The sequence below is a fragment of the Neolamprologus multifasciatus genome, chromosome 12, assembly GCF_963576455.1.
Source record: "Neolamprologus multifasciatus chromosome 12, fNeoMul1.2, whole genome shotgun sequence".
NCBI lineage: Eukaryota > Metazoa > Chordata > Actinopteri > Cichliformes > Cichlidae > Neolamprologus > Neolamprologus multifasciatus.
The window spans coordinates 32,406,790-32,434,627 of record NC_140450.1 but is presented as its reverse complement, the minus strand read 5'-3'; the positions used below and the strand labels follow the sequence as shown (position 1 = coordinate 32,434,627).

Below are 27,838 nucleotides of genomic sequence, written 5' to 3'. Positions count from 1 at the left end.
AAACAGACATGATGTTAGGTAACATTGCAGGGGGCATCATTCCCAGATTTGGCATGTGGTTCATGCAGTAGATTGTGTGTGTGTGTGTGTGTGTGTGTGTGTGTGTGTGTGTGTGTGTGTGTGTGTGTGTGTGTGTGTGTGTGTGTGTGTGTGTGTGTGCAGGCATAGCCTCTCTGCTGTTGGTATTTGGCAGTAACAGGCAGTTGACTGTCATAAATGCAAATTAGCCTGCAGTACAAACCTCATCGAGTTAGGAGAAAGATGTATATTTGCTCATGTGTATGTCAGTACATTACTCTGCAGTAAAGTGTCCGTGGTGTCTGTGGAATTCGCACGCTCTTGTTAAACACCCCTGTGTAGTATTAACACATCAGCACCTTCATTACCAACCACTTAACTTACTGCAGGAACCTTTGGAGGGAGCAGCATCTAAAATAAAGTTTGTGGAAATTGATTTATTCCCTTGAAAGTCACCGCTCTGCAGCTCTACTTTCTCAGAGTTCAGCAACTTTGGGTGCGGGGCTTGCTGTGCCGATTGGCTGACATTTCACCCCGTCTATCTCTGCCACCTCACAGACAATTCTGGTAAAAAGCTTGCAAAAATTCACCACGGTTGTGTGTATCTTTGGCAAGTTTCCTCTGCCAAAGTGGTTGTATCCTCCAGAGTGCCGTCTCGCTGCTCAGACTTACCTGTCACAACATCAGCAGATTACTTTATCTAATGTACTCCGATGCTTGAACAGTGAAAATGCAGACAACCGTTGTTCTCAAGGCACCTTTTAGTTACATTAAAAAGTTTTTGTAAGTAGAAGCTTTGGGTACTTTGGATAGAAATGTGGCTAATGTCTAGTGGCAGGCACTCAAAGTCCATATCACTTCCTGATTGACTGTTAATTAGCCACATTAACACGTCAAAGTGGGCCCTCATTAAACTAGATCACAATTAATTGCTGTGCTTTTCCAAGTTAAGCAGATTTTGCCTTTTTTAAATCGCTCCTAAAGTAAAGGAAAGTAGATGAGCTACAAGGATAATAATTAATATTTTCCACTGGCTGGGTTTTCATGGGTAAAAGCCAAGCTGCCACACTGCAGCTGAGGATCTATAGCAGCTCGGCTGGTGCTGCGATTGCATTACACAGTGTGGAAACAACTCCCGTCAGAGTTTAGACTCCAGAGAAAGCAATTATCGTTATAGGCCTAAATGTCATGCACAGTTGAGATGAGTGTATGTGTTCGTGTTGTAGAGAGCGGCCCCGGCATTTTCTTGCTCGCAGACAGACAAATCATATTTGACATTTATTAGCTCAACACACAGCCGAATAACAACAGTGAGATGCATGGATAATAAGCTTAATCACCAGAGCAAAACCCACAATGTCTTTTAAAGCACATTTATCACTTTTTCTTCACTGGGAAACATCGGGGATGGACGCGCTTGCTGCTGAAAGACTGTAAAAGTCCTCTGGGTGCCTTGTTTGTTTTTTCTGTGAAAATGTGGATTTGTGTGATTGGGGCACATACACCACTACCCACCTCCTCCTCCACCATCACATCCGCTGGTCACCTGGGGGGCGTTTGCAATGAGGGAGCGAGAGCAGCTCCCAAGGCTGAGGGAGATATGGGAGATTACATGTGTATCCCAGTCCTGATCTGATGTCAGGCAGGGAGAGGTCAATGCAGGGAGCATGCTGGACCTGGGCAATGATTAATCTTGTTTATGTGTGGATGTGTGCGTGTGTGCGTATGCTGGAAAAAGAAGAAAAGAGGAGACAAGAGAGCAAGGGCTCTGTGGGCATTTTATTCTGACAGCGGTTGTGATTAGAGGGCTGTCTGATGCGTGTTTTGAGCCAACTTTTAAAAGATACTAAAAGCTTCAGATGTGAATAAGTAACACAACATGCCCCACACTGACTAATAGCAGTTAAATGCTGTACTTTGTGTGTCTGCTAAGTTGTTGCTGGGCAGTCAGAGTACATCAGGTTTTTCCAAAATTGTTCTGTGAAAGCAGATGACCGATATAACAGAGACCTGAGCTACGAAGCAGGATTTGAGCTTAACTATGTAACTTTAGGATTATTATGAAGACGGTTCACTTCTTACCAGGGTATATTACCATGATAACGTACGGTGTAGTAGTGTTGCCAACTCCTCAGTAAGGAAAATCGCTATTGGCTGTCCTAAAAGTCGCTAGAAGTTGCTAAATGACGTCATCACCTAATTTGCATAATTGGTCATGCTAATATAATTGTAACCTACGCTGTGGAAGACACATCAAGTGAGCAAAAAACGTCCTAAATGCATTTAGAATTTATTTAGAACTACAAATTAAATTTATTTTAGCAATTATTGTTTTTTAATGTCACAATTCCAACCCTGCTCCTTTATCTGGGCTTCGACCGGCAAAAGTGACCCGAAATAGGCACTCTGGTGGAGTTACTTTGTGTGTGAGAGTGTGTGTTTATAAGTAGTTTTAAACCTTGTGATCCACAAAACAGCATAACAGTAAAAGAAGAATTGACTGCGTTACAGTCAGTGCGGGAGCAGCGGCTTCGCTCATGCGCGATTCATTTGCAGTTTGGACGCATAGACGTGAACATCTCCTGCAGCTGGGAGAGGACTATCCTCCGCCCGTGAGTGTTTTAGCACGGGTGAGGTGCCCACGGCAGCACCGCTGCTTGTTGAGAGTAAGAGCAACACGCTCTTTCACGTCAAAAAGTCGTCATAAATAAGTCTCCAATAACACCAGAAAAAGTCGCCAGATTTGTCGCTAGTCGCTTTTTAGAAAAAAAAAGTCGCTAAGGGGGTCTGAAAACTCGCTAAATATAGCGACAAAGTCGCTAAGTTGGCAACACTGCGGTGTAGACAGTGTCGCTACCCGATCTGTACCGGAAACCCGATCGGTACCCCGCATGCGCGAAAGGTATCTAGTTCCGGTCGTAGCGTTTTACGATAGTTATGGGTCAGAGTATCGGTTAAGATGTTAAGAATAATAAGTATATCTTAAAATGTTTGCAATAATGAAGCATTTCAGTACAATGTAGACAAAAACAAAAAATAAAAAGACTCCCCGATCCTTACTGCGCATGTGCAAAGTCGGACCGTACAAATCGGGTCTGCCCGATCCGTACCGCGCATGTGCAGATGTTTTCTTCTTCTTCTGTTCGTTTAATGGCAGTTTACTCTCCAGTGTACGAGGATACTGCCACCTGCTGACCGAGCGAATGAACCCTGTTGTAAACTGAATTGGCGTCATTACAAACGTGTGTTAAATTTGATTTAGTGATAGTCGAGTGTGTTTATGCTTGTCTGTGTGGAGAGGATTGTTGGAATAGTGATGATGATGTCCGCTATCACTGTCAATTGTCAGTAAACACTTAATCTGGCTGATGAATCCTCACGTGACACATTGCTAAATCAATATTATTAAGTCTGTAATTAGGCGCCATTCTTCTTATTTTACGGCGCTGTTGTTCAATCGGGGGACGCTCTCTGTTGAGGAGAAAAGCATAAATTTGTTTGTATACGGACTATCCATTGTTTAAATGTCCCGGGCAGTCGAAAAGGAGGCAGAGCTGTTGAGAAATGCTAGGAGCTAACTGGGCGCTAACCGTGTCATTCAAATATATTGAATGTCGCAATGTTGGCAAAGAGAGGAAGTGACGTAAGATTTGCGCATGCGGGGTACCGATCGGGTTACCGGTACGGATCGGGTAGCGACAGACCTAGCCTGTGTGGGAACAGGTTATTTTTCAGATTATGGATCAATAAGCTATCACAGTCCAATGATAATTTGAATCTCTGAAAAACAGCCCTCTGATCTGTGCGCACAGATACTACAAGGGTCTGTAGTTTTTCAGTAGCATCTAAAGCCTGTTAAACACCACCAGGGCTGACAGGATAAAAACTAAAACTGTCTCACATTAAAACAATAATTTAACAAAAAATCCAGTTTGTGACCTTTTATAAGGTTGAATGATTTAGTTTCTTGAAAACAAAAGTGAAAAGTTGTGTAATACCTGTAGGAAGTTTGCCCACTGCAAAAGTCCAAGGCTGTAGTTCCAGCATTGGTGTCATTTGACTACAACTTTATGTACTGGGAGCACTGGAAGAGTTCAGGGATTAGAAATAGCTGCTGTGTAAAATAATGTTATATAAAAGTCAGCATGACTGAAGGTCGGAGTTATTTATTCCGTCATTAGAGAAGTCCAAAGTTACTGGGGAGGGGAGTTGTAACAAAAGTGATTAAGAATTGTGAAAAGACCCTTTTCATTAAAGAGCCTGTGAGTGTGGCAGCCGCTGAGATGATGAAACATTTTCCCAGCAGTTAATTGAAACCACAGCGTTTACCCTTAGATTGGAAAAAGGTCAGGAGAGGAGAAGGAGGCGGGAGAAAGGAAAAGATGTGAAAGGGTTTATGCAGTTAACTTATAGATCAATTCTAAAGCATTAAAAGGTTTATGATCAGCCGACTCCTTAGCACAAAGTCCGTGTGGTGTCCTGTTGTGCCGATTTGCAGCTGTGTGAGAATAGCACATGTGTGCTGCATACGAGCAAGGACGACTGTTCCAATAATAATGTTCCAATTTGGTTTTTCCAACATATGTGAAAGTGACTTAAGAGTGATGAGGGGGGAAAACCTGAATGGAATCTTGTTTCTTCCCGATTTCTTCCAGCCTGAATAAAATATTGAAAGGACAGAGAAACAGTTGTTAGCTTTCCTTTGAGGAAACACTGTATCTAATTAATTAGACTTTACATTTGGTACAGTCTTCATATGTGTCCCTTTATCTGTGCTCTTATGCTTTACTGTCAGAGTACTCTCATGATGCAGGAGGGTGGAAAGTGCCTCACACAGCTGAGGATGTATTTGTGTTTTCAGTGAGCCAGAGCATCCAAAGTGTACGAGTACAAGAGTTCAGATCATAGCCAAACCAGGACTAAGAGCGTTTTACCTTGACACATAAAAAAAACAAGCTTCAGCCTTTAAAAATCGACCAACTGCTCGCTCGGCTAATAAAAGATTTTTTTTCCCCGAGTGAATTAAGATAACTTTATTTGTGGCCTGCAGTAAAATCATTCTTACACATGCCTCCGACCACAAATGCACATATTGTCAGTGGGATCAGATTGCAGAATGGAAAAGCTTTAAACTCAATGTCATTATGGGCACTTTAAGATGAAGACTGTGTACTTACAGCAGTCATGGGGGGAGTCCCAAAGATCCCATACTTGCCAGTGCATGTCAGAGAACAAACCCACTAATACGCCCAGAGGGTCAATCAGCCCCTCAGAGAAACTCAGGAGAGTCTTCTCCAATCACGACATCCCAGTGCTTTTGAGACCCAGCCAAGACTCGGCTGTACATCTGCATCTAAAGGTCAAAGGTCACTCTTTCAAGGATGCCAATATTCACATTTTGGACAGAGAAGACAGATGGTTTGAAAGAGGAGTGAAAGAAGCCATCTATGTCCACTGTGAGCGACCATCTTTGAACAGAGGGCGGGGCTTATGACACCAACCGTCTGCCGTCTATAATCCAGATTCAAGATCCCTTCCCAGACGCCTTAACGCCTTTTATTTGAAAACGCATCGGCTTCCCATCCACACTGTGACGGTGTTTTACCTGAAGGTAACGCAGCGTTTTGAAAACGCTCTGGAAAACGAATACATTTGAAGACGGTGCTTTTGCGTCGCAGTGTGGACAGCGAAAACTGAGACTTTCGAAAATGATGACACATTTTAGTCATGTGATGCAGTCATGTGACCAATTAAACAAAGATAGCGGAGGGCATTATACAGCAGTTGTTTTGTTTGCTTTGACAGCCCTATTAAAGATTAATCAGGCTGTACATGCTTCACATAGCTTTTCTTCAAATTCTTTAATTCTCACTCACTTCTTGCACTTTGTACTTTTGTGTTACTCGCAGCAACAACTCCACCTCATTGTCAGTCCATTTAAAAAACTCGGTGCTTTTCCTCGACATTTTGCTGCGACGTTTCAAAGAGCCGGAAAGTAAATAAACAGCAGACAGAAATGAGGCAGGCTGAATCTTCTTGCGTTTCACTGGAGCGTAAGCATTTTCGGCCATTTCAATGTGGACGCACTACTCTGTGAAAACGACTGAAAATGCTAGTGTGGACGCCGTTTTCAAATCTATCCGGGCTAGTGTGGACGTAGCCTTTGAGACACTCCCAATAGGACTCTCCACCAATTGCTCTTAGACCTGAAGAAGCTTGTTGGATGAGAGGTGAAAGGTCTTCCAGAAACTTAAAGAAGTCCACACGTCTTTCTTTCCAAGCTCCTTAGACCAGCGTTTTTTATTGAAGCGAAGATTCCCATGAATAATATAGAGACTTCCATCTAGCCAGATCGTCTTCCATTTTCTTTAAAAGTGCAATGTAGTTTAGTTTATTTAATTATGCAACCTTAGGAGAAACATTAATAGCTAAATATTTAATATTTCCAGATTGCAATAGGGTAGAAGAATAATTATGGAAGGAGCAATTAATCTCTGTTTTTATAGTGCAGACAGAGTTGTAAAATGTGGGCACTCTGCTAATGATTAAATATTAATTAGAATAAACTGATATACTGAAGTGAGTGAAAATATCATTACTTTTGTATGCACTTGGCCAAATTTTAAAAAAATATGACCCGAGCAGCGTCTCCACCAGCAGTTTGACTGGCAGCGGGGCATTTTAACATTGCCCTCAATTAATTTAGTAAGTAAGTAAGTAAACTTTATTTAATTTAGCACCAGTACCCTTCTGTAACGCTAATTGTGAGCCACACATGGAACAACGGAGCTTTGGTTTAGGTGCATCTCTGCACTCACCGTGGGTGACAAGTGAGACAGAGAAAGAGGTCAAGGTGTTTATTAGGGGTGCAACGATACACAAAATTCACGGTTCGGTTCAGTTCGATACTTTGGTGTCACGGTTCAATATTTCTTCGATACAAAAAAAATGTTCATGCCTTTTTAATTTGTCATTTATTAAAATTATAAATATATATTTTAACTCAAACGTACAGTTTTAAATTTAATGTTGCTGAAACAACAAAATAAAAAAAATAAATCTGATGGAGAAATCACTCATCTTTGGAAAAGAGAGTTTATTACAGAGAAATGTCTCTTTCCAAAATAAAAGCTATACTATACGCTTCTTCTGGGCTATATTCTCAGCAGCATATTAAACATATCAGGTCCCCATAAGGAGAATCATGTGCTAACGGCTGTCTAAATGACTCGGGTAAAGTTTGTAGCATGCGTGCTTGTTGTTTTTGTCTGCTTCCACTTGTCTTTGCACTAGGATGATGTTGGAGTAAATGTGCAGTCATATTCATTGTGTTCCCACTAGTGCTGTCAGCGTTAATCTGAAATGACGTTAACGCCACAACACGGCAAATCTCCGTTAACGAGCTACCGCGGATCGCCTGTGCGGGGCTGGACGGCCAACACATTAACAAGCTAACTGCGCTAACGAGCTAACTGCGCTAACACACTAGTTCCCACCCATGTAATTGAGCATTGCGTGGCACATCCAACATACTGTTTTACTGTTGTCCATGACTCGCTTACCTTCAGGGTCATACGTCACATGAAAACCAAAATCGTTCCAAATGCCAGATCTGAATGAGGGTGGGGGAGGTTCAATTTGCCATGTTGCAAGGAGAGCTTAACTTCTGTCTCGCTAGCTTGCCCTGCACTCAGTGAATCTGCGTTCGACTACTCCACCTAGGCTGCACTGTCGAGCGCAGATCCACTGAGCGCTCAACACAGACAGCATCGTCAGAAGGAAAGTTGATAAAATAAATAATTAAAATAAATTTAAAAATGTTGTATTGTTCGATACATATGCGTACCGAACCGAAAGCACTGTATCGAACGGTTCAATATTGATATGAGTATCGTTGCACCCCTAGTGTTTATATATAAGAGCGAGAGAGCAATAAGAAGCAGTAAACGCTGTTCCAAAAACCTTCTAGCCTGTTATAGTCACTAATTAGTAAAGATAAGTGGACAGATATCAGCTCTCTAACATTTAATTTGTTGTTTTGTCCTTTTTAAAGTGTCTTTGTGGGTTTTTCAAGCTGTTTTAGCCCAAGCGGACCTGAGCTAATAACACCAGGGCAGAAACTCTGCAATCATGGCGACTTATGAAAAGACCGAGATCATTCTTTCTGCAGAAAAATGATCAATAGTTGAAACCCTAATACCCTTTAACTGCTACACCACTTGTATGTTGTCATATGAGGAAATGATTGGAAACTTGGTGGATGTGTTTGATGTGTCAGTGCTAATTCCCACCATGATGAATCTTTTTGGTAATCCGTGTCTAATTTCAAGTGAAGCTTTTTGATCCAAACTGCTCTAAGTATAGCTAATTAGTCATATCTTGACAATAAGGGCAATGTGACGGAGCAATAAAGACACTGGGTTTGAAAAGCTTCAGCGCTTTCCACGTCTGCCGTTTCGCGCTCTCCATTTCTCTTTCCACCTCCAGTACTAATTCTCATTTGAATTAGTACTGGAGAATCTGATTCTTTTAATCCTCCCTGCTATATCTCTCTTTATGGCTTCAAGTGGTGGAGGAAAAGGAAAAAAACAGCCACTTGCCCAAAGGCCTGATGAACATCCTGCCTCAGCAGGGAAATGTGATAAAGCAGATCCATTTTTCAAAATAAGGAATCTTTGCGTCATAACCCTGCTGGCAAGTCTACTTCCGATAAACACAATTCTAGTCAGGAGGAAAAGTTTAGCCTACAATAAACACCTCACCACCTCCCAAATTCCGAGCAGTGGTACCAAGTAGAAGCTCTATTTTCATGCCTTTGGAATTTAACACCTCCATAACGAATACTGACTCCTAGCCTCGCTGTCTTCATGCTAGCCCGCAACCAGCTGACTGCAGTGAATCACTTGCCCCTTTGTTAACCACAAAAACGCACCAACGCTTGTTCCGATTGCCGCCCTGCTCCATCTCCTCTCCTGGTGCTACATTTTGCTGCCAGGTGAGACCTCTAAAAGTGATGGCTACGTCACGACCATCTAATCCAGACATGCAGATGGCAAACAAAGCGTGTATATAAGCATATAATGCTTGCACAGACACATGGCCGATGCACATTCACACATACTTTCTCACCCTCGGCTTCTTGGCTGTCTTGACACAAAGCATCCACTCCGCACAGTGTTGGTTCCAGACTGTCTGGCACCTTGTATCACTCTCTGTCTCTCTGTAGCCGCTGTCGTTGCATTTCTCTTGGCATTACACCTTCCTTGTGCCAAATTCGCAATGTGTTGTGTGTCCTTATTATAGTGGATGCAGCCATGTCCAGAGGAAGGTCTACCCTGCTCTAAGAAAAGGACGATTGACTCAGATCGCTTTTATATTTCTGTTCCCTTGCTGTCACAACAGTCAGACGAGACAAAACTAAATTGGATGCAAACAAACAAAACCCCAAAACAGATATTATAAAACAGGAGACTTTACATTTACATGGAGTATAATTAAACAAACGAATCCTGGAACCAAACATTAGTCATAATCATGCTCTTCAAGCATTTTCTTTTAAACTGTGTCTATCATTAACATAAAATTGTGGCAACAAGAGATAAGTGATGCCTTTACATAAAGACACAGATCTTACTACCCATTTACACTTTGTATGTCTATAGGTGATTAAATAGCTGTAAGAGCAAAAAGAAGCATTTGAGACAGAAATCGGACACATTGTATCCTAATGTTAAAAGGTGTGAAACTTTCCCCCGTTCCTGGTTTGATAAGTAATATCTGTTGGTAAGAGCCCTGTGAAAGTATATGCTGGGAAGTATTTCCCTATGGCACATTGCAGTGACATGATTCTCCCCGTGAGGTTATGGAGTTTTGTATTGCGTTATGTGATCCTTGCAACCACTAAATTAGATGACACCAATGCCAACTTTGGGCTTTTGTTACATTGTATCCTTCCCACGTGCTTTTGTTAACAGTGTAACCCACTTGTTCAAAATAGCTTATCCCACATAACCTTTCCACTCTCCTATTTTATTTATGTCTTATGCTTTTATGATTCTGTAAACTTCTTGCTTTTATGTTGCTTTTAAGTGTACAGCGACCTTGAGTGTTTTGAAAGGCGCTTTCAAATAAAATGTATTATTATTATTATTGTATTATTAATTGCCGGTAAGTTAGCTGAACTATATTTTAGACAATAACAAACAGCTTCATATATCACAATCATTAGACCCTGCCATGATTTCCATTGAGTGAGAAAAAGCAGTGTGCAACACCCAATGAGGGTTCTCTCTTTGAGGTTCTGGCTTAGGTAATAGTGAGTATATAATGTTTGTTTTTGTTGAATGGAACTTTCTGTGTATTTAGATGCCAACAGATTTGTGATTTTCACCAATTTGTTGCAGTTAATTGTTGTATTCTCACAAACAGATTGTATGTAATTGGCAATTTCATCCCATTAAGCCAAACTGATACCAAACTGACAGCAGACTGATACCAGACAGACTCCATCTTATTGGCTTTTTATTATCACCCCAACAATTGAAACAGCAGTTTCATTTATAAGGCACATGCATAAAGTCACTTTCCAATTCAATTCAATTCAATTTTATTTCAGTTCAGTATAATTTTATTTATATAGCACCAAATCACAGCAACAGTCACCTCAAGGCACTTTATATTGTAAGGTAGACCCTAAAATAATGCATACAGAGAAAAACCCAACAATCATATGATCCCCTATGAGCAAGCTCTTTGGCGACAGTGGGAAGGAAAAACTCCCTTTTAACAGGAAGAAAACTCCAGCAGAACCAGGCTCTGAGACTGTGAGAATGGCAACTGATTGCAAGTAGTTGGCCTCTGTGTTCAGAGTAGCCATTTCAAACCACGCTTGCAATAATTCTGGTTGTGCCACGAGTATTTTCCCGAGTGTGACTGTAGCAGAACTAGTCTAATATAACATTTAAATGTAATTGATTTGGAATGGAGAAATCCCTTCCCATCCTCCTTCCGCTGATTCTTGCTGGAAGAAGTCAGTCCACAATACTTCCAGACAGGGGCAGATGTATTCCTTCTTATTTAGAAGTTGCTTTTGTTCCTTTGTTTTGTCACCATCTTTCACAGCTCACTGAGCTCAGCTGCTTTTTCCACCAGTAGAGACTGCCCTCTACTGGTGTGAGCTATGCTATAATACATTTCCTAAATACAATATTTATGAGTACTATATCAGTTAATGAGAAAGCATTTAATACCATTGAAAACTACTGTATGGATCTGTAAATAACCTGGTATATTGTAATGCCGGGCAGCACGGTGGCACGGTGGTTAGCACTGTTGCAGCACAGCAAGAAGGTCCTGAGTTCAATTCCACCATCAGGCCAACAGGTCTTTCTGTGTGGGGTTTGCATGTTCTCCCCGTGTTTGCGTGGGTTCTCTCCGGGTACTCCGGCTTCCTCCCACCGTCCAAAGACATGCAGCTTGTGGGGATAGGTTAATTGGAAAATCCAAATTGCCACTAGGTATGAATGTGAGTGCGAATGGTTGTCTGTCCCTGTGTGTTGGCCCTGCGACAGACTGGCGACCTGTCCAGGGTATACCCCGCCTCTCGCTGGGATAGGCTCCAGCGCCCCCCGCGACCCTGAAAAGGAGAAGCGAATGGATGGATGGATGGATGGATGGATGGATATTGTAATGCCATGATGGGTGATGGTGGAAGATCAAATCAGGCAAAGGTTTGTGGTGTTTGAGAGTTAAATTTATAGTGAAATAACCATTGTAGTACCATAATTTGCTTGTATACCAACATATTAAAAAAGAAATATTATAAAAGCTTATCCAGATGCTAATGTTTTTTCCACACGCCCACTTCCCACCTTGCTGAGATTAAATCTGATTCCCTATCTGCCACACCAGCTGTTTGGAGTGTCATCCGCTGAGCACTCTCAGCCACCTACAGCTATCTTGACACTCCCTGTCTTCCAGTTTCGCCTTTGTTGCTGCTAATAAAACACACAGGAAAAAGGACTAATTATAAGAATAGCCAGCGGCTCCGAGCTGACATTTTGGCTACTGCGACTCCCGCTTCAACTACTCAGTGATGAAAAGGAGTGATAATAAGGCACGGAGTGAAAAACAAATGAGGGGAGCAAGAGGTTTATGTAAGTGGGACCACCGTGTGTTTTGTTGGAAATACAAAGAGGTTTGCATAATAATGCTATTCCTAGGAGAGCTCATAGAGAGTGACTGTGCTACACATCATTAGTGGAGTGAAGTCCTTGAAGATTATTATGTGTTTGTGTGTGTTCATGCATGGCAGCATTTATCCACCTGCGTTTGGCAGAGGACAGTGGGGCATCTCTAATTCCCAGCACTTCTCCAGTAGCAGTGCATTAACATAACAGCTCTAACTTTGTTTCCTATTCAAAAACCCTCAGTGCCCTCTGTCTCCTCCTACTGCGCTCTGTGAAACTCCAAAAAAAGTGCCAGGAATTCACAGTAGCCGGCAACATCAGGCTCTTCAGATGATTAACCATGTCATTCTCCTCCCACATCTCCCCAAACCTGAGCAGTTGGAGTAAAGCGATAATTATGAGACAAGAACGGTTCCAGGAAAGTAGGAGGAAGCACTGTGAGATTTAGTTGCCAATTGGAGCCTTTGTTTGGCCCTGTTCGAGACACAAGAGTGCTGCTTCCTGTTTCTGTGAGAGACGCTTTAATCTAATTAAAAGCAGATTAATGGCGTACTGACTGGCTTCGCTGGAGCTACAACAGAGGCTTAGCGAAGAGGAAAAAAGCGCCTCCCTTCAGAATTTGCCACTGTCTTGTTACCTGTTAAATATTGGCCGTAAACAATCCAGACTGTTGTAAACAGCAGCGCCTAAATGCACCCTAAGGACTGCTGTCTTCGTGTACAATTGAATAAGAGGGTCATGGGCAATGGCAGGCGTCCAATCAAACTGTCCCTCCAATGAGGTTTTACGTGCAGTCTGGCTTATGCCGTGCGTCAGGACGGCTCTGTGTCTCAGATTACATTGTGGCATTGAAATGACGCTTTCATCAAACACGGCATAAAGATTTGTATTCTCCTTTCGAACGAGTAAACAGAAGAATAGAACGGGTCAAGGTCTCAGGGCTTTAACAATCTTCCTGGGCCTACATAACAGCCGTAAAAGAGAAGAGAAGAAGAAAGGGTAGTTGTGTCCATTTCTGTATAAAGCGAGAAGACTGAGCGCGTAGAGGGCAACTTGAAAATCTTTTTGGGTTCTTAGCATTCATAGTCAGTGTTTGACTGGTCTATAATCAGGAGCATTTTGGATTTTAATGCGCGTGTGATTTGGTGATGGGCTCGTTTAAGCCGACGGGAGTAAATCATCTCATCCTCGCTGCCTTTCATTTGACTCTTATAAGCACACGCAAATCCTAATTCATACAGCTGTCCAAAAAGGGAGAAAAAACAGCAGCACTGCTTATTGACACACACAAATATACTGTCAAACTCTCCCTCCGTCTTTCTCTGTCTCACACACACACGAAGATATGTATGCACTTGCAAAGGACAATGCACCTCACACTTGAGCATAAGGTGATGTTAACTAATAAAGGTGGTGTTATCAGGGTGTTTCGGGAGAGAATATTTTAGCTAAGAAAATTGACCACAGCATCATCTGTGCTTGGGTGAAGCTGAAAGGAGCTGCTGACACTAACCTAGAGTGGAAATCGCTCCACCACCAAACACCATCGCAGCCATCGTCATGCATTACAAACTCTGCTCTATTGTAAAGCGATTCCTCTACAATGAAGCAGCTTTTCTACTCTGCGTGATGCCATTGAGAATAAATATGCTTTACATGGTCATCTCAGGCACATGGGCCTGGTCGTGAGGAAAGCAGCTCCATCAGTCTTTTGTTTTTAAGAAGCAGCCAATCAGAGGAAAGTTAGAAAGCAATGGTAGCTAAAAATGAGTATCAGCCAATATTAGCCAGAGACAATGACAGTGAAACATGATTATCTTTAAAAAGTGTTGTCATGCTATGCTGCCCTCACGACACGTGACCATGTGAAGCTAGACAGCTAGCGAACAAAATGGACGAACGTTTCCCAAGGTACAGGCGTGTAGGGCACTTTTAGCATGTACATGAACTCGTTCACTCTTTTAATACTGCCGAAGCACTTTTCACAGCATTAACGGAGAAAACACGTCAAAGATTGGTGAATGATCAGAGCGCTCCCTCGCTCCCATTTCCGCACATACAATACAAAGATCGCTTGTGATAGCGATGACTCACTCTGAGCAAATTTCAAACCCAGACATTTTAACTGTTTTTAGCATGAATTACTTATAATATTTCTTAACTTTGAACTTATTTATCACTTTGCTTATGTAACTTAATCAGACTATGCACTAACTACTCACTTTTGATCAAAAGGCATAACACATGCTGTCTTAGTAAGGACTCATAACTACACATGACAAATATTTATGTTTCATGTTCTCATTAAATTTATTTCATTAAATCACCAAACACTGGTGTCGATGCTGGTCTTAAAATCCTATACTGGTCAGGCTCTAAAAACGAGCTGAGGGTTTTGCACAAATGAGTCTTTTTGAACTGTGAATCCTGCAGTTCTGCTGCATTGTCCAAGAATAAAAACACAGAGCTGGAAGGGGCATCAAATGTTTGTAAGTTGAATGAAAATGATCCGCGTGCTGTATGTATTGGCATCAAATATTAACCGCTGTTATCGGCAGCTTTCAAGCAACAAAGATAGCCGCACCTCCAGTGTGTGTGTGTGTGTGTGTGTGTGTGTGTGTGTGTTTAAGCCTTATTACTTTCCTTCATCTGGACTGCGGGCTCAGGCCCTCACAGCACACACACACACACACACACACACACACCCCTTAGTCCATCTTCTTTAGTTCTCGGCCTCTATCTTCAGTCCTCGTTCCAGTCACTGCCATATCTCTATTAACCCCCCCCCCCCCCCCCACACACACACACACACACACACACACACCAGCAGTCGACAGGATTATCGAGGCTTATTCCCGAAGGCTGGACACCCAAACTCCAAACCCCCACCCCAAACTGCAGAGCACATCATTTAGCTAGTGCTGCAGTGCATCAGTTTTTCTTATTGTAGATTGTAAATTGCCCCCCCCCCCCCCCCTTCTCATCTTGATGCCCTGAAACGATCCATGCATCTCTGTGGACTATTCCCCAGACAGCTGTCCCATTCACCATGCAACATTCATAGCTCAGCTGCACTCAGTCACGACTTTTTGCTTGATCCAACCTTCTCCTCTTTGCTCCTTATACGTTTGTCCTTTCCTCTACCTCACCCACTATATTATTCCTTCCCTCCTCAGTCCCTGTTCACCTGCTTTGTTGTGCCTTCCCCCCCATTCCTCTCCCTTCTCCAAGCATCTGTTTTCTTTCCCTCCTTGCTCCCTTTCCTACCCACCCAATCCCCGCTCAGTCTCTCTTCTGCACATTCCCACTGTTCTCCCCTTCTTCCCTTTTCCTCCTTCTCTCCTCGCTTCTCCTGAGCTTCTGTTGCTACGCAATTTCCTTGTGAAATATCTGTCAGATGTGGAGAGGTGTAGTGCGTCGGGAACTGAGTGTAAGGTGGAATTTGCGGTGAAAGCACGACATCGCCCTGACAACTTAAGCTTATATTTCAGACTTTCAGGCGCAGGTGAGCAACTTAAACTGCCAAATAAGAAATGGCAAATGTTGCCGTTCGCCAGCAAACACACACACACACTGTGGGACCTGGACTCCTCGATCTCTTTACCTTTATTTCTTCCTCTCTTCACCAATTTCTTGCCCTCTATCTCTTCCTCTCCTTGCCTGAGTTTTTGGTTTCGTTTGTGTCTGGGTGAGGACGTGACTTGACTGTGTAAAGAAAGCCGGCACTCAAGGTGATGCTGATACGCACTCCACTCTCAGAAATACACGCGCGCACACACACGCCCCGCCACTCTGAAACACTTGATCATCTGACGCTATTTTTGCAAAACATAAACTTACACGAGGCGCGTGCAGGGCTTGGCCACTAATTACATTTTTTTTTTGCATTTTTAGCCAGTGGCTGTGGAATTATGGGAATTAGGTAAGTATGAGAAGGATCCCGATTTACAAACTACTCCAAGCTACGGTGTCCAGTTTGGCTTTCTAATTCCTGCCTTGAGCACATTACCTCAGAACATTATTCATCGCCTAAATGCTGCGTTATGCTCCGTGCGCACTGAAAATGCAGCATGTTCATTTTTTGTTTTGCCGTTTCTGGCCCAACTGTCTCCAGCGAACCTTGAATGAGCCGATTTGTTAGTGGCGATGGAGAGGTGGTTTCCATGGCAACTTTCGCACCATCATCGTGTACTTTTTCATTTCTACATATTGTCTGCATCGGTAGCTTAAAGCAGTTTTGGCTCGCGTGCTACATTTTGTGTCTGTGGCGCAGATTTGACAGGTGGTGAGAGGAGACTGAAAGAGGGTGGAAGAAAGCAAGCAGAGAAACAGGAAGGAGACGCGGGGATAGAAAACAAATGTGCTCAACAGCACACTTCTCTGTATCAGTTTTTCCCCCATTTGTAGCCAATGTAATGGCACAGTCACTGGTAGCTTGTCATACTTCACAGCAGATCTTTATGGGCGACGGAGCTGACCGCCACGACAGCACCACAAATGTGTTAACATTACCTGGGAATTGAAAGCAGCAGTGACAAACTCGGACATGTTTCAAGGGAATCCATTCTGCTTTTTCATTATTTTCTGTCTTGTATATACTGTACAGTTACAGCACAATAGTCAGTTCTCATATTTATTTACATGAGAAAACCTTGAAAGAAATGTAACTGCTCTGAATTGTCAGTTTCTGTCATATGATTCTGCATCCAACCCCAGCTATTACTGTACGTCTCTATTGAATATTCCTGCAGTCTTACTGTTCTCTAATTTAAACCCAAAACATAAAAAGCAGTGCCAAACGAACAAATTACCTGCTCTCAAAAACAAGGCTCATTTAAGAACTTAATTGAAACATCAGTCATCTAAATAAAACTTGTATGGCTTCTGTGCAAGACTACCACATTAATTAACCCTATTTAAGATATTAAGACTGGAGTTTGACATGAGCTATATGTGTCTGCAGCGCGGTCGTTGTTGTAGTTTCTAACATTAATGTGAACATGACACAATGATTCAATGTTTAAGCAGTAATGTGGCACTAATTACAGAAAAGCTCTAATATAGACCCCAATTCTTTTGATATTACTATTAGAGCCTACGTTGAATTCTGGGCTTTGAAATGGTTTGTTACAGCCATGTATTCACATTTGTCATAATTAATAGAAAATGTAATGTAGCCCATTGTGTTATTATTTCCAAATAAAAGCACCTAGGTACATAACGTTAAACTTTTACAAGGCGTCAAGTATCCAAACCTCGTGTTTCTGTGTAGAATCTGACAACTGTGTCTAAACATCGTTCGATACTAATTTTGAAAGCCATTTGTTCAACAGGAACTTGTTATGAAAGGCTGATTCATACTCTGCGCAACTTGGAAAGTGACAAGTTTCACCAATATGTTTTTCATCTAAAGGGAAATAACATCTCCAACCGACGAAAACTCTAATATAAACTAACACCTCCACCTGAGGGCTTAAAACACTATTGCATTAGTGGGAGGGACATTGGAAACAAACAGCCGTTGCATTACCGCCGTCGATCCACTGAGAGGCCAGATAGCTGCGAGGCACATTCTTGAGTAAGCCATAGAAAACCTAATACAACTGTGGCTCAGTAGTGAGAAGTCTATCGGCTTTGTGTCTGTGTCCAAAGTTCAGTGGCTGAAACCAGAGATATGGAGCGTTTCTGCTGGCCTTCGTTAAAAGAGTACTTGGACATCCTGGACAGTTGGTGTCAGTTCATCTGCAGGTTTTCGGTACCGGTGATGATGTGTCCTCTTTGGACAAAAAGCCCGCAGCAGGACTCAGGAAGACGGATACTCTCTTGTCACTGCGGAAACAGCTTGCTGCAAAGAGTGCTTTTGTGCTAAATGGTAGGAAACAAGCTTTCATGGACCCAACTCTTGGTCTTGGTGGAACAGAACCCCCTGCAGTGAAATGGCACACTGCAGCCAGAGGAAGGGAGTGACAAAGAGGTCGACACATTTGCCTTGTGCCTTTAGCTATATGTTTTCTCCTGTGGTCCACTCTTTCACCAGCTCCCCTTCTCTTCATCCACATCAGCATGCCAGTATATCTTTTTGCTCCAAAACTGATGGGTAGCTGTCCAAAAGATGGGCCAGTTGCCACCTTCTGCTTTCTTTGTCATCATCCAACAAACTAAGGCCAACCACCATGTGGGTATGCTAATGTGTGCTGCCCTGGGGCTGCCCGCAGAGATGCCAATCTGCAGCGGGAGCCAACTGGCTATGAGAGGAGAAAATGATGGTTTGACTCCTGGACCCTGCCAGTCTGAAGGGGTGACTGGAGGGTGAACTGCCGTGGCAGACCATCAGCGTGCTCTGTTTTGGCCCCTCTCTGCTTCAGGTCTGCTGGGAGGGAATGTGATCCTACATCACATGTTTTCCCTCTGGCATAGGATGAGTACACTAGTGTATTTTGAACCAGTTGAACCAGACATGGGTCAAATTGATTTTGCAAAAGAGTGTTTGTTTTCAGTGTGACCTACGTGGAGGAGCTGATTTTCACTGTGGTTTGCCACAACAGTCGATTGCATGTACTTTTGTGTGATTTATACACTGCATTTACATGCATCTCATATTGGTGCCTATTTACATTCACACCTGACATTAAGATGCATCTTGAGCATACAAATTCCACTTCTCTAACATTCACTACATGTCCATGTAATATTTCACCTTCACTGGAAAGGAAGCATCTACTGTATTAGTCCCCACAGCTACTGCCATCCATTCCTACCAAGTAGACATATTTCTAGTTTGTAGGACATCGCAGTTGAGCCCAGCAATTTAAGACATCTTAATTGTTGCTCCTCCTACTTTGGACTGGATAGATGTCAGCATGGTCACTTTGCTACCTTGTGCAGCATCAAGCAACACCTTTCTATCAAAGGTCTGATCTTAGTCGAGCAGATCTCCTGCAGTAATATGATGAGGATTGGGAAAGGAGGTGACAACAATCAAATTTTTACTACAGCAGCTTCTCTGTGTGATCAGAAACATGGGCCCACTGACCACCTTTAACCTCCTAAGACCCGAACTCTTCCACGCCATGCATTTTTAATTTCTCTTTGATATTTGGGCTGATTGGGACCAGATGAATGTAAAAACAAAGAATTACCAGATTATTTTTTTTTACCTGATTTTTGTTTCTAAGAATAATGAGAGCCACTATGAGGATATTCATTTAAAATGTAAATAGAACAGTAGCAGTATAATGTCGTCATAAGTGGATATCAGGCCCTTGTAGAGCAAAAGTGAGTATTTTGGTCTAAATAACCCAAAATGTGATGTCCACATATGTGGACGCAGGTCCTGGGAGGTTAAAGCAGGCCTCCTGTAATTGACGGATAAATTGCATAAATTCCGGCCGGTCTAATTCTTACTATCAATCATGTTTTGAAAAACTGACACGGTGTGTAAACTCCATCCATCTGGTGCTCCTCCAAGCAACACCAATAACAACAAAGCGCATTTTTCAAACGCCGTACGACTGGAATTGCCTCTGCATAGCCTGCCAATTTCCTTGTTTTGTTTACACGGCTCCACCGTTTACCTTTTAGTTTTTAATGAACTCGAGAGAGTCGTGACCATTATTATGTTGGTGGCGTACCACTTTTAATGATGTGCTGTTTTAGCTGTCGCCGTGCTATGGCTCTGCCCTGCGGAAGTCTTCATTAGCACTGTAGCACTCTCCCATGTGCCTGCTTGTACTTATATAAGGAGGTATAAATATAAAGAGGACTGGCAGGGTTAAACGCGTATAAGAGTGGAGACTCGACGACTTGAGGCTTCCCCACTGCGGTGGTCTGATTTATTTATCCGGGAAGAGAAGGTCATCCTGTGGTCAGTCTAGCATTATGAGCTATTTCTCCGGACTATTTTTTACTTTGCTTTCCACGTCCTCATGTTCCTCTGATGCTCAATCGGAGTTGTTTTACAATGAGAGTAACAAGAAAAAGCTGTTATGTGAAAATTACTTCAGTATGTTATAAGAGATGTTTTCTTTTTTCTTGCTGTTTTCTATTTTTCTGCCTGCCACTCTCTTTATCCCCCTCTGACTCTCTCCTATGAGTTGTAAAAAGTGATGGGGCATCATGTCCTTCCTGTTCAGATGGAAGTGTTGCGTGCTCCTAGTGTATTGGAAATGGAGCAGTGAATAAATAGAGTGCTTACAGGATGCAGAAGGAGACGGTGTTCTTGATCTAGTCGGGGTTGGTCGATGAACATCGCTTTCATCACAAGGGCTTGATGTGTTTGTGTGCGTGTATGGAGCTGTTTGAAGAGGTATGTATCGAGTTCTGCCTGAATGCAGCAAACTGTCTGAGAGCAAGGCAAATTGCTCTGGAGAACCGAGTCGATGAGTGTGTGAATCGGAGAGAAGCGCCTTCATTGTGCTCACATACATGTGCCGTGTGTGGATTCGTGTGTGCGTTGCTACCTCGCTCATCAGTTAATCCATTATCATTTACCGGCCTGTCACAGCCTGCGAAGGTAATAGTGTGAGCACTTGAACTGAATTAATGCTATAGCTCTGCACCGAGCGTCACTCAATCACTTCAGCTTAACTTCATTTCTAACCCAGTTTTCATGCGCCGCGGCCCCACAGAGCCCCCTCTCTCCACTGATAATTGAGCTCCACCTCGATTGGAGGAGTTGTCGCCGTTGTCGTCTACTTGGGAAAGTAACTCGCCTCTCCTCCCCTCTCACCTCATTTAGGGACGAGCTTGTTACTGACTGTGCCGTTCTGTGTTTGTGTGTGACTGTGTTTGTGTGTTTGCACGCACTGACTTCAGAGCAGAGCTCAGCGGGAGTCCTTTGTGTGGTGTAAAGCAGGGAAGTCAAACTCATTTTATCTTAAGTGGGCTGGACCAGTGAAACGCTCTTTTCTGTCAGTGAAAAGAAGTTTAACTACACATTTAATCCCTGAGATATCTTTATGTAACAACAACATATTGTAATTTCAACAGTATGTATCAGTTTTGCATCAGTTTAGAGTCTTTACTGGGCTTATTCAGGCCTCTGGGTCTTATGTTTCACACCCCTGGTATAACAGATAAAATTACTAGTGAGATGGCAAATGTTAGTCCAAATGTTGACCTACATTCACTTCCATCCCTGTGCAAAGTAAATATTTTCTTTCACCCTCTGGTAGGGCTGCACGATTTTGCATAAAATGAGAATCATGATTTTTTGGCTTAGAATTGAGATCACGATTCTCTCACGATTTTCTTTCCCAGTATAAATATTTATTGCACTTATTAACTGCACATCAACTTCGTAACAGTTGAGACTGAACATAAAAACAATAAATAAACATAAAAACAACAAATGTCTCACATTTTGTCGTTGCCGCAAAATGTTGTACTGCTTGAAATTGCGTCTCCACCGTTGCGCGACACTGCGTGTATAGAGCAGGTAGTGCAACAATAGAAAAATAGTTGCGGGACGGCACTGTGTAGCGTTTGTCTAGGTGTTGATCATTTTCCTAAATCCCTCGTTTTGCACAGTGTTGATGGAGCCATATCTTTGGTCAGGTGATAAGTAATAGCCTCCGTAATTTCTTTGTGCCTGCGGGAGTTCGACGGGTATAGGGAAGCGCTGTATAAGGTTCCCGTTATTGATGTTTGGGTGGTTGACCGGGACGGATTTTCTCCTGTCACTTTCTCGTCATCCCTGACGTGCTCTCCGTTGTTTTTTCCCTGCCAATTTTAGCAGCCAGCTTCTGTATCACGTGGTATAAGGCTCCGCCCTTGTCATTTGTTGAGCAGGAAGAGTGAGCGCTTGTTTTCATGCAGATTACGTCCCGGATCAAAATGCGGTACAATCGTCGTCGTCTTTTTTTTTTTTTTCTTCAATCGTTGTCATTTGGAAATGAGATCGCACATAAGTATGAATTGAGATCACGATTTTCTAACGATTAATCGTGCAGCCCTACCCTCTGGTCTCATCATTGACTTGGAAGCTGCACCTCACACCTTGCGCTATTTGTCAGATACTCCAGAAGGCAACAATATCATGCAGGGTGCTAAGAGGTCCAGTTAAGGAACTAATTAGTGAGGCCTGGTAGATGCTGCTAAGTTTAGTTACATTTGTTATGAAGGGGAAAATGGCTATGGCTACCAAAAGCATCATTGGTACTAGGCTGTAAGCACACTGAGGTGAGGTACAGTGGGGCAAAAAAGTATTTAGTCAGCCACCGATTGTGCAAGTTCCCCCACTTAAAATGATGACAGAGGTCAGTAATTTGCACCAGAGGTACACTTCAACTGTGAGAGACAGAATGTGAAAAAAAAATCCATGAATTCACATGGTAGGATTTGTAAAGAATTTATTCGTAAATCAGGGTGGAAAATAAGTATTTGGTCAATAACAAAAATACAACTCAATACTTTGTAACATAACCTTTGTTGGCAATAACAGAGGTCAAACGTTTACTATAGGTCTTTACCAGGTTTGCACACACAGTAGCTGGTATTTTGGCCCATTCCTCCATGCAGATCTTCTCAAGAGCAGTGATGTTTTGGGGCCGTCGATGAGTGTTGTGAAATTGCAGTAAAATCGTAGGCTGTAAAAACAACAATAAAGGAAAAACAAACAGAAAGAAGCAAAAACTAAAATTACAGCTTAGAGGAACTTTTTTGTTCCATTATCAGTTTGCCAAAAAAAATCAACACACATTTTTGGAGATTATCACAGATTAAAGTACATTGTGCTAGCATATGTTTAACATTTAAATACCGGACTGTGGCTTGTATTTACATGATCTTGCATTTAATCTGCTTTGCTGAAAGGTTTTGATACTTCTCTGTACTAGCACGAGCAGTATAAAGTACTAGTGCTGAACTTTAGTTAGCTATATAGTAGGGGTGGGGGAAAAAATCGATACTGTGTAGTATGGTGATATTTTGTTTGCTAATAATGTATCGATACAGGGACAGCAGAAATCGATATTTTGTTACAAAAAAGGTTTTTGTGCTCTGACTTCAGAGCATGTTGATCCTTTTTCTGAGCAAGAATCCTGACATTCCTTCACTGTCCAAATGTGTTTAACTTTTTTATGGCAGCAATAAACATGACAGTTTACTTATTTTAATTTAAGACATGTTTTATTTGAATTAAGTTTAAAACTTTTTTATTTAATGTAAAATTATATTTTGTTTTAATTTACTTTCAAATTCTTCAGTTGCTGAAGGGGCTGCATAGTTTTCATAAACTGCATAGTTCAGAATAGCTATAATTGTACCAGATGGTTGATTCAGTTAAGTTGGACTAGACTGTAATACAAACCGTTCAGTTTGTCAACAATAAAACTGAAATGAGAGAAAGACTGAGTGTGAGACTTTGATATTAGATAAAATGAATATTGATAAAGTTTACCTTTATGTACAGAATCTGAATATCGCAAAATATTTTAAAAAAATCGCAATAATATCGTATCGTGGGATGTATGGTGATTCCCACCTCTACTATATAGTTGAAAAATGGGGAAACTCAGAAGTCGATTTGCATGCTCTCCATGCTCCACCTCAGGATTGAATCCATCATATTGAAGTAATCTCACCGTGTTTGCAGTCTGTCACAGACTATAGGGCTGTGGGTTGCCCTGAGCCAAGGTCACGTCACACTGACAGCTCATCTCCGTGTCCAAACTGTAATTCTGCCTAACAAACTGACAACAGCGGGCCAAAAGGCAAACAGGAGATGACTGACGACAACAACAACCCTTCAGTGTACAGTTGCCAACAGAACTTGACCTGGCTTGCACTAATTAGTAAAGACCTCGGGGACTTTGTGCTGACATTAAGCCCTTTCCAAAAACTGCTGAGTAAAAGGGTCTGGCAGAGACACTTAACATCTCAACAGTGAGAAAATTCCACTAAGGCTAAAGGATTTAGTTTAAACGCTTAGTGAATTTCTCCCTCCATTTTCATCTCCTTTGTTGAACTGTGCACGTCTTTCATTTGTAAAACTCCAATTTCATAAGTCTCTTCGCTCGGGTGCCAGACCAAAACCCCAAGAATTTCAAGATGGGGGGAGTGTGGATTTGCAGATTATGTTACAGGAAAAGAAAGAGCCATAGTATGCACAGTTTTGGAGTGCAGAAAAAGCTTCCAAAGGTTTAACGTGGCTGACATTTTGTGTAAAGAGAATCTGCTTTGGAGATGAAATGTCTGTCAACAACACTGCCTGCTTCATAGGTTCCAGTTTGCTGAGTGTGCACCCAGTAGGCCCAGAAATATGAGGCGCGTGAAGAATGTTGCTGAGTGTCTGGTTTGTAATACCCACCCACCCCCTTTTCTTGCATGAAAAGTGATTCATGTTTTAGCACGTGATTACAACTTCGGGGGGTAGTCTGCTCCTCATTCTGCTTCAGTTTTGAAAGTAACTTCTGGAGCAGCACCTCCAGTAGCGATCTCCCAGTCTGGCAGTTCCTCCCACACGCCCTCTGGTCGAGCGATCTCGCGGGGAAGCGTCTCGGGGAAGAAAACCCAGCTTTTTGAGTGTTAACTACTATGTTGCTGTGTTTGAGATCTGGCAGTCAGAGCCCTTTGGCTTCCGCTCTGTGCAAATTATGAGTGTGAGATGTGGATTTAGAAGCACAAATGTCAGTTTATGTGTTTATCTTGTACTTCTTGTGCACAAACATGATACTCTCCTCTATTTTTAGTCTCCTACTAAAAAAAGCGAGTCAATAAAAAGAGGGTACATTACCGTAAGATGCCTTTTTATGGGTTTTGACTGCTGATTTTATATATGGGCCCAAGTCACATTAGAAAAGGAAAGGAATCTTTTTCTACATTTCAGGAATGTACCAAGAGCCTCGTGAACCTGCGCGCATTAATCAAACGGGGTTACTGTGCATCCCGGCTCCTATAATACGGAGCTTTTCAAATCGAACCTTGGAATTACTGGCCTCAGAGCACATGGGAAGAAGCAGCGGGTTATATATCCTTTCATTTCGACCTGAGGGATAGAAGAAGGATTTAAAATTGCATGTGCACTCCTGTTGAGGATAGGAAGGAAGCTGTGTTTCTGTAAAAGCTGATTTTAAAGCTTCAGTTAGCTTGTGATCTGGGCTGCAGAAGTCTGTTAAAGCCTGCTGTTTGCGCCCCCTGTATTGAAACACTGTTGCATTAGTTCTAGCTTTGTTTAGATTAGATGAGGTGGAGTGCTTCCTTTGCAGAATATAGCTGGTTCTTCGAAACTGGAAAGAAGTGTTTCGGTCAAGTCATCGAAATCTGTTGGGTGTGTTCCCTCTCTATGTGACCTGCCCCCTCCAGTAAGATGAGCAGATCAGTGTGTCTATTCAACCGCTGAATCAGAAAAGTGTCATTATGGTCGCCTGTAAGTCGTTTGTTAGTGCAAAATAAGAAAAAGCTTGGATGAATACATTTGATTTGATGCGATCCGACACCTCGGCCTCTCCCTGTGCCTGCTCTGTCTAATAGCTGATAATATAATTACATTTCCATCAGAGGGAGGCCTAATGATTGACTGTGCTGGAATGTCTTATGTGCTAGCGAGATAAACCTCCCTCTCAAATACCCTGGGTTTGGTGAGTGCTGTCGGATCAATACCCTCTCCTTCTTCTGTTCTCCTCATTTATAATTCTGAAGTGTTTTCAATGGTAATGCTTTAGTATTGCTAAGTGGAAATTTACTAGGCGCTGCTCCAGCTTTTCTTCATAAAGGAGTTGTAAGCTGTTTAAAACCACATAGACACAGTGGCTTTCAGCTCCTAACACTGTTTTGCATAGTTTTGTCCTCAGGAACATTTTCGAAAGTTTGCAGAAAGAACTGCGGTCCAAATTTTGTGGCATTTTGTGTCGAGGTTGTGTGCTATCACCAGAGGTGTTGTGCATTATGGCAAACCCGAGCATCTTTTCCTGTGTTGCTGCGCCAAAGTACATTTCTTACGGACAGAGTTAGACCTCAGCACCTTCACACAGCCTAACTAGCCTATCTTTCTGGCTACCGATTCTAACCAGTGTGTTTGTTTCTCTGTATTTCCCTGCAGGCTTTGAGCTGCTGTATCAGCCAGAGGTGGTGAGGCTCTACCTCTCTCTGCTGACAGAGAGCCAGAACTATAACACCCTAGAGGCAGCTGCTGGGGCTCTGCAAAACCTCAGCGCTGGACAGTGGACTGTGAGTACTGGGTTGGGGTGTTACCGTATCCCGTTGGCTTCTTTAACCTTGTACATGTCCTGCGATGGTAGCAAAAAGTCTGCTCTCCCTCCCTGGGAGACAAACACTGTTCTTTTGTTGATGCTGGTGGTGTATAACGGCTGTACCGGTTCTTTTGTAATAGTAAGATGGATCTGTTACTCCCCACTTGTCATACACAATGTCAGGCTATGACTGCTGAGAGGTGAAGTGAAGACCACTGATTAACTCTTCATCATAGTAGGTGGGATATATCAGGGGGAAAGAGAACATTTTATTGAGTTTTATTTTATAAAGTTTGACAAGGGTTAAATTATGATGGCTAGACGACTCGATCGGAGCATCTCCATAACTGCAGCACTTGTTGGGTGTTCAAGGAAGGAACAGTGGGGTCATGGGCAGCCATGGGAGCCTCCACCTCACAGCTTACAGGACTTAAATGATCTGTTGCTAACATCTTGGTGCCGGACACTCTCCAAGAGTTTAGTTGAGTCCATATCTCGATGGGTCACCGCTGTTTTGGCAGCAAAAGGAGAACCAACAGGATATTAGTCGTACTGTTATGCCTGAATGGTGTGTATGGATTCTTGTGAAGTCCTTGGTGTCAGGTTTAAATACACAGAGTGCCATTTTTCAACAGAGCACAACTTTGAACCCTAACCACAACCCAAGCAAAGTAGTTGACACGCTGGGATGAGAATGTGTTGACTGCCTTCTAAGGGCCAAAGTATGTGTGTGGAAACTAAAGCTCGCTCTAGGTAGCTCATGCACTTCTGTGATGGAGATTGAAGCTAAATTAAGTGTAGATACATTTAGAATGGGATCCAACACTTTAAGTAGCTCTAAATCAACATGACAGCAGCACAAGACGGGGTGGGTAATGATAACCATCAAGGTGGAATAATATTAGATAAGTGTTGTATCTGTTATCTCTCGTAGGTTTTTGCTTCTGATGATGGATTAGATGAGAAGCTGTGCAGTCAGGTCTACACGTTTCTTCCAGTTAGAGCATCTGTGGAGCTGCTGTCTGGCTTGCAGGCTGTAGTGAATTATCAACAGGGATGGCTGGTAGTCAGCTGCCAGTTTACGCGCAGCACCTCGGGCAAGAGCGGTCACTTGTGTTTTCCAGGAGATGGGCTGTATTCAGCCCACGGCAGCATTATCGCAAAAGCTCTTCTCTTAACACCCAAGTGTCAGACTGTAAATACATCTTTCAGTCCTCAGATTTCATCAGCAGCAAAAAGCCCTCGGAGATGTGAGGAAAATCACCTGAAATCTCGATTTATCCTTTTTTTCCTCTTGTTTCGTTAGATCGGATTCAGCTCTGAGTTTCTCATTGAATGTTTTTAATAATTCAGATGTAGTGATTTTTAACTAAGGTGAGTCTTTGGAGGTGGAAAAACTCTTTCCTGATAGATGTTTTCCCTGGTAAGCATGATCAGGCCTGA

General features: G+C 42.5%; 1 protein-coding gene and 1 long non-coding RNA gene across 15 annotated transcripts in view; both read left to right on the top strand.

The window, feature by feature from the left end:
* The window catches only part of arvcfb (ARVCF delta catenin family member b), a 299,308-nt gene that overhangs the window by 247,618 nt on the left and 23,852 nt on the right, over positions 1-27,838 (top strand). For all 14 annotated transcript variants that reach the window (XM_085180856.1, XM_085180845.1, XM_085180844.1 and 11 more), the window contains one exon: positions 26,245-26,372. In XM_085180856.1, the coding sequence (XP_085036982.1) occupies positions 26,245-26,372 (128 nt within the window). The remainder of the gene's footprint in view (positions 1-26,244; positions 26,373-27,838) is intronic.
* LOC146507332 (uncharacterized) lies at positions 97-23,091 on the top strand. Its single transcript, XR_014877291.1, has 2 exons — positions 97-2,137; positions 2,867-23,091. It is a non-coding gene; the product is annotated as an uncharacterized LOC146507332 (long non-coding RNA).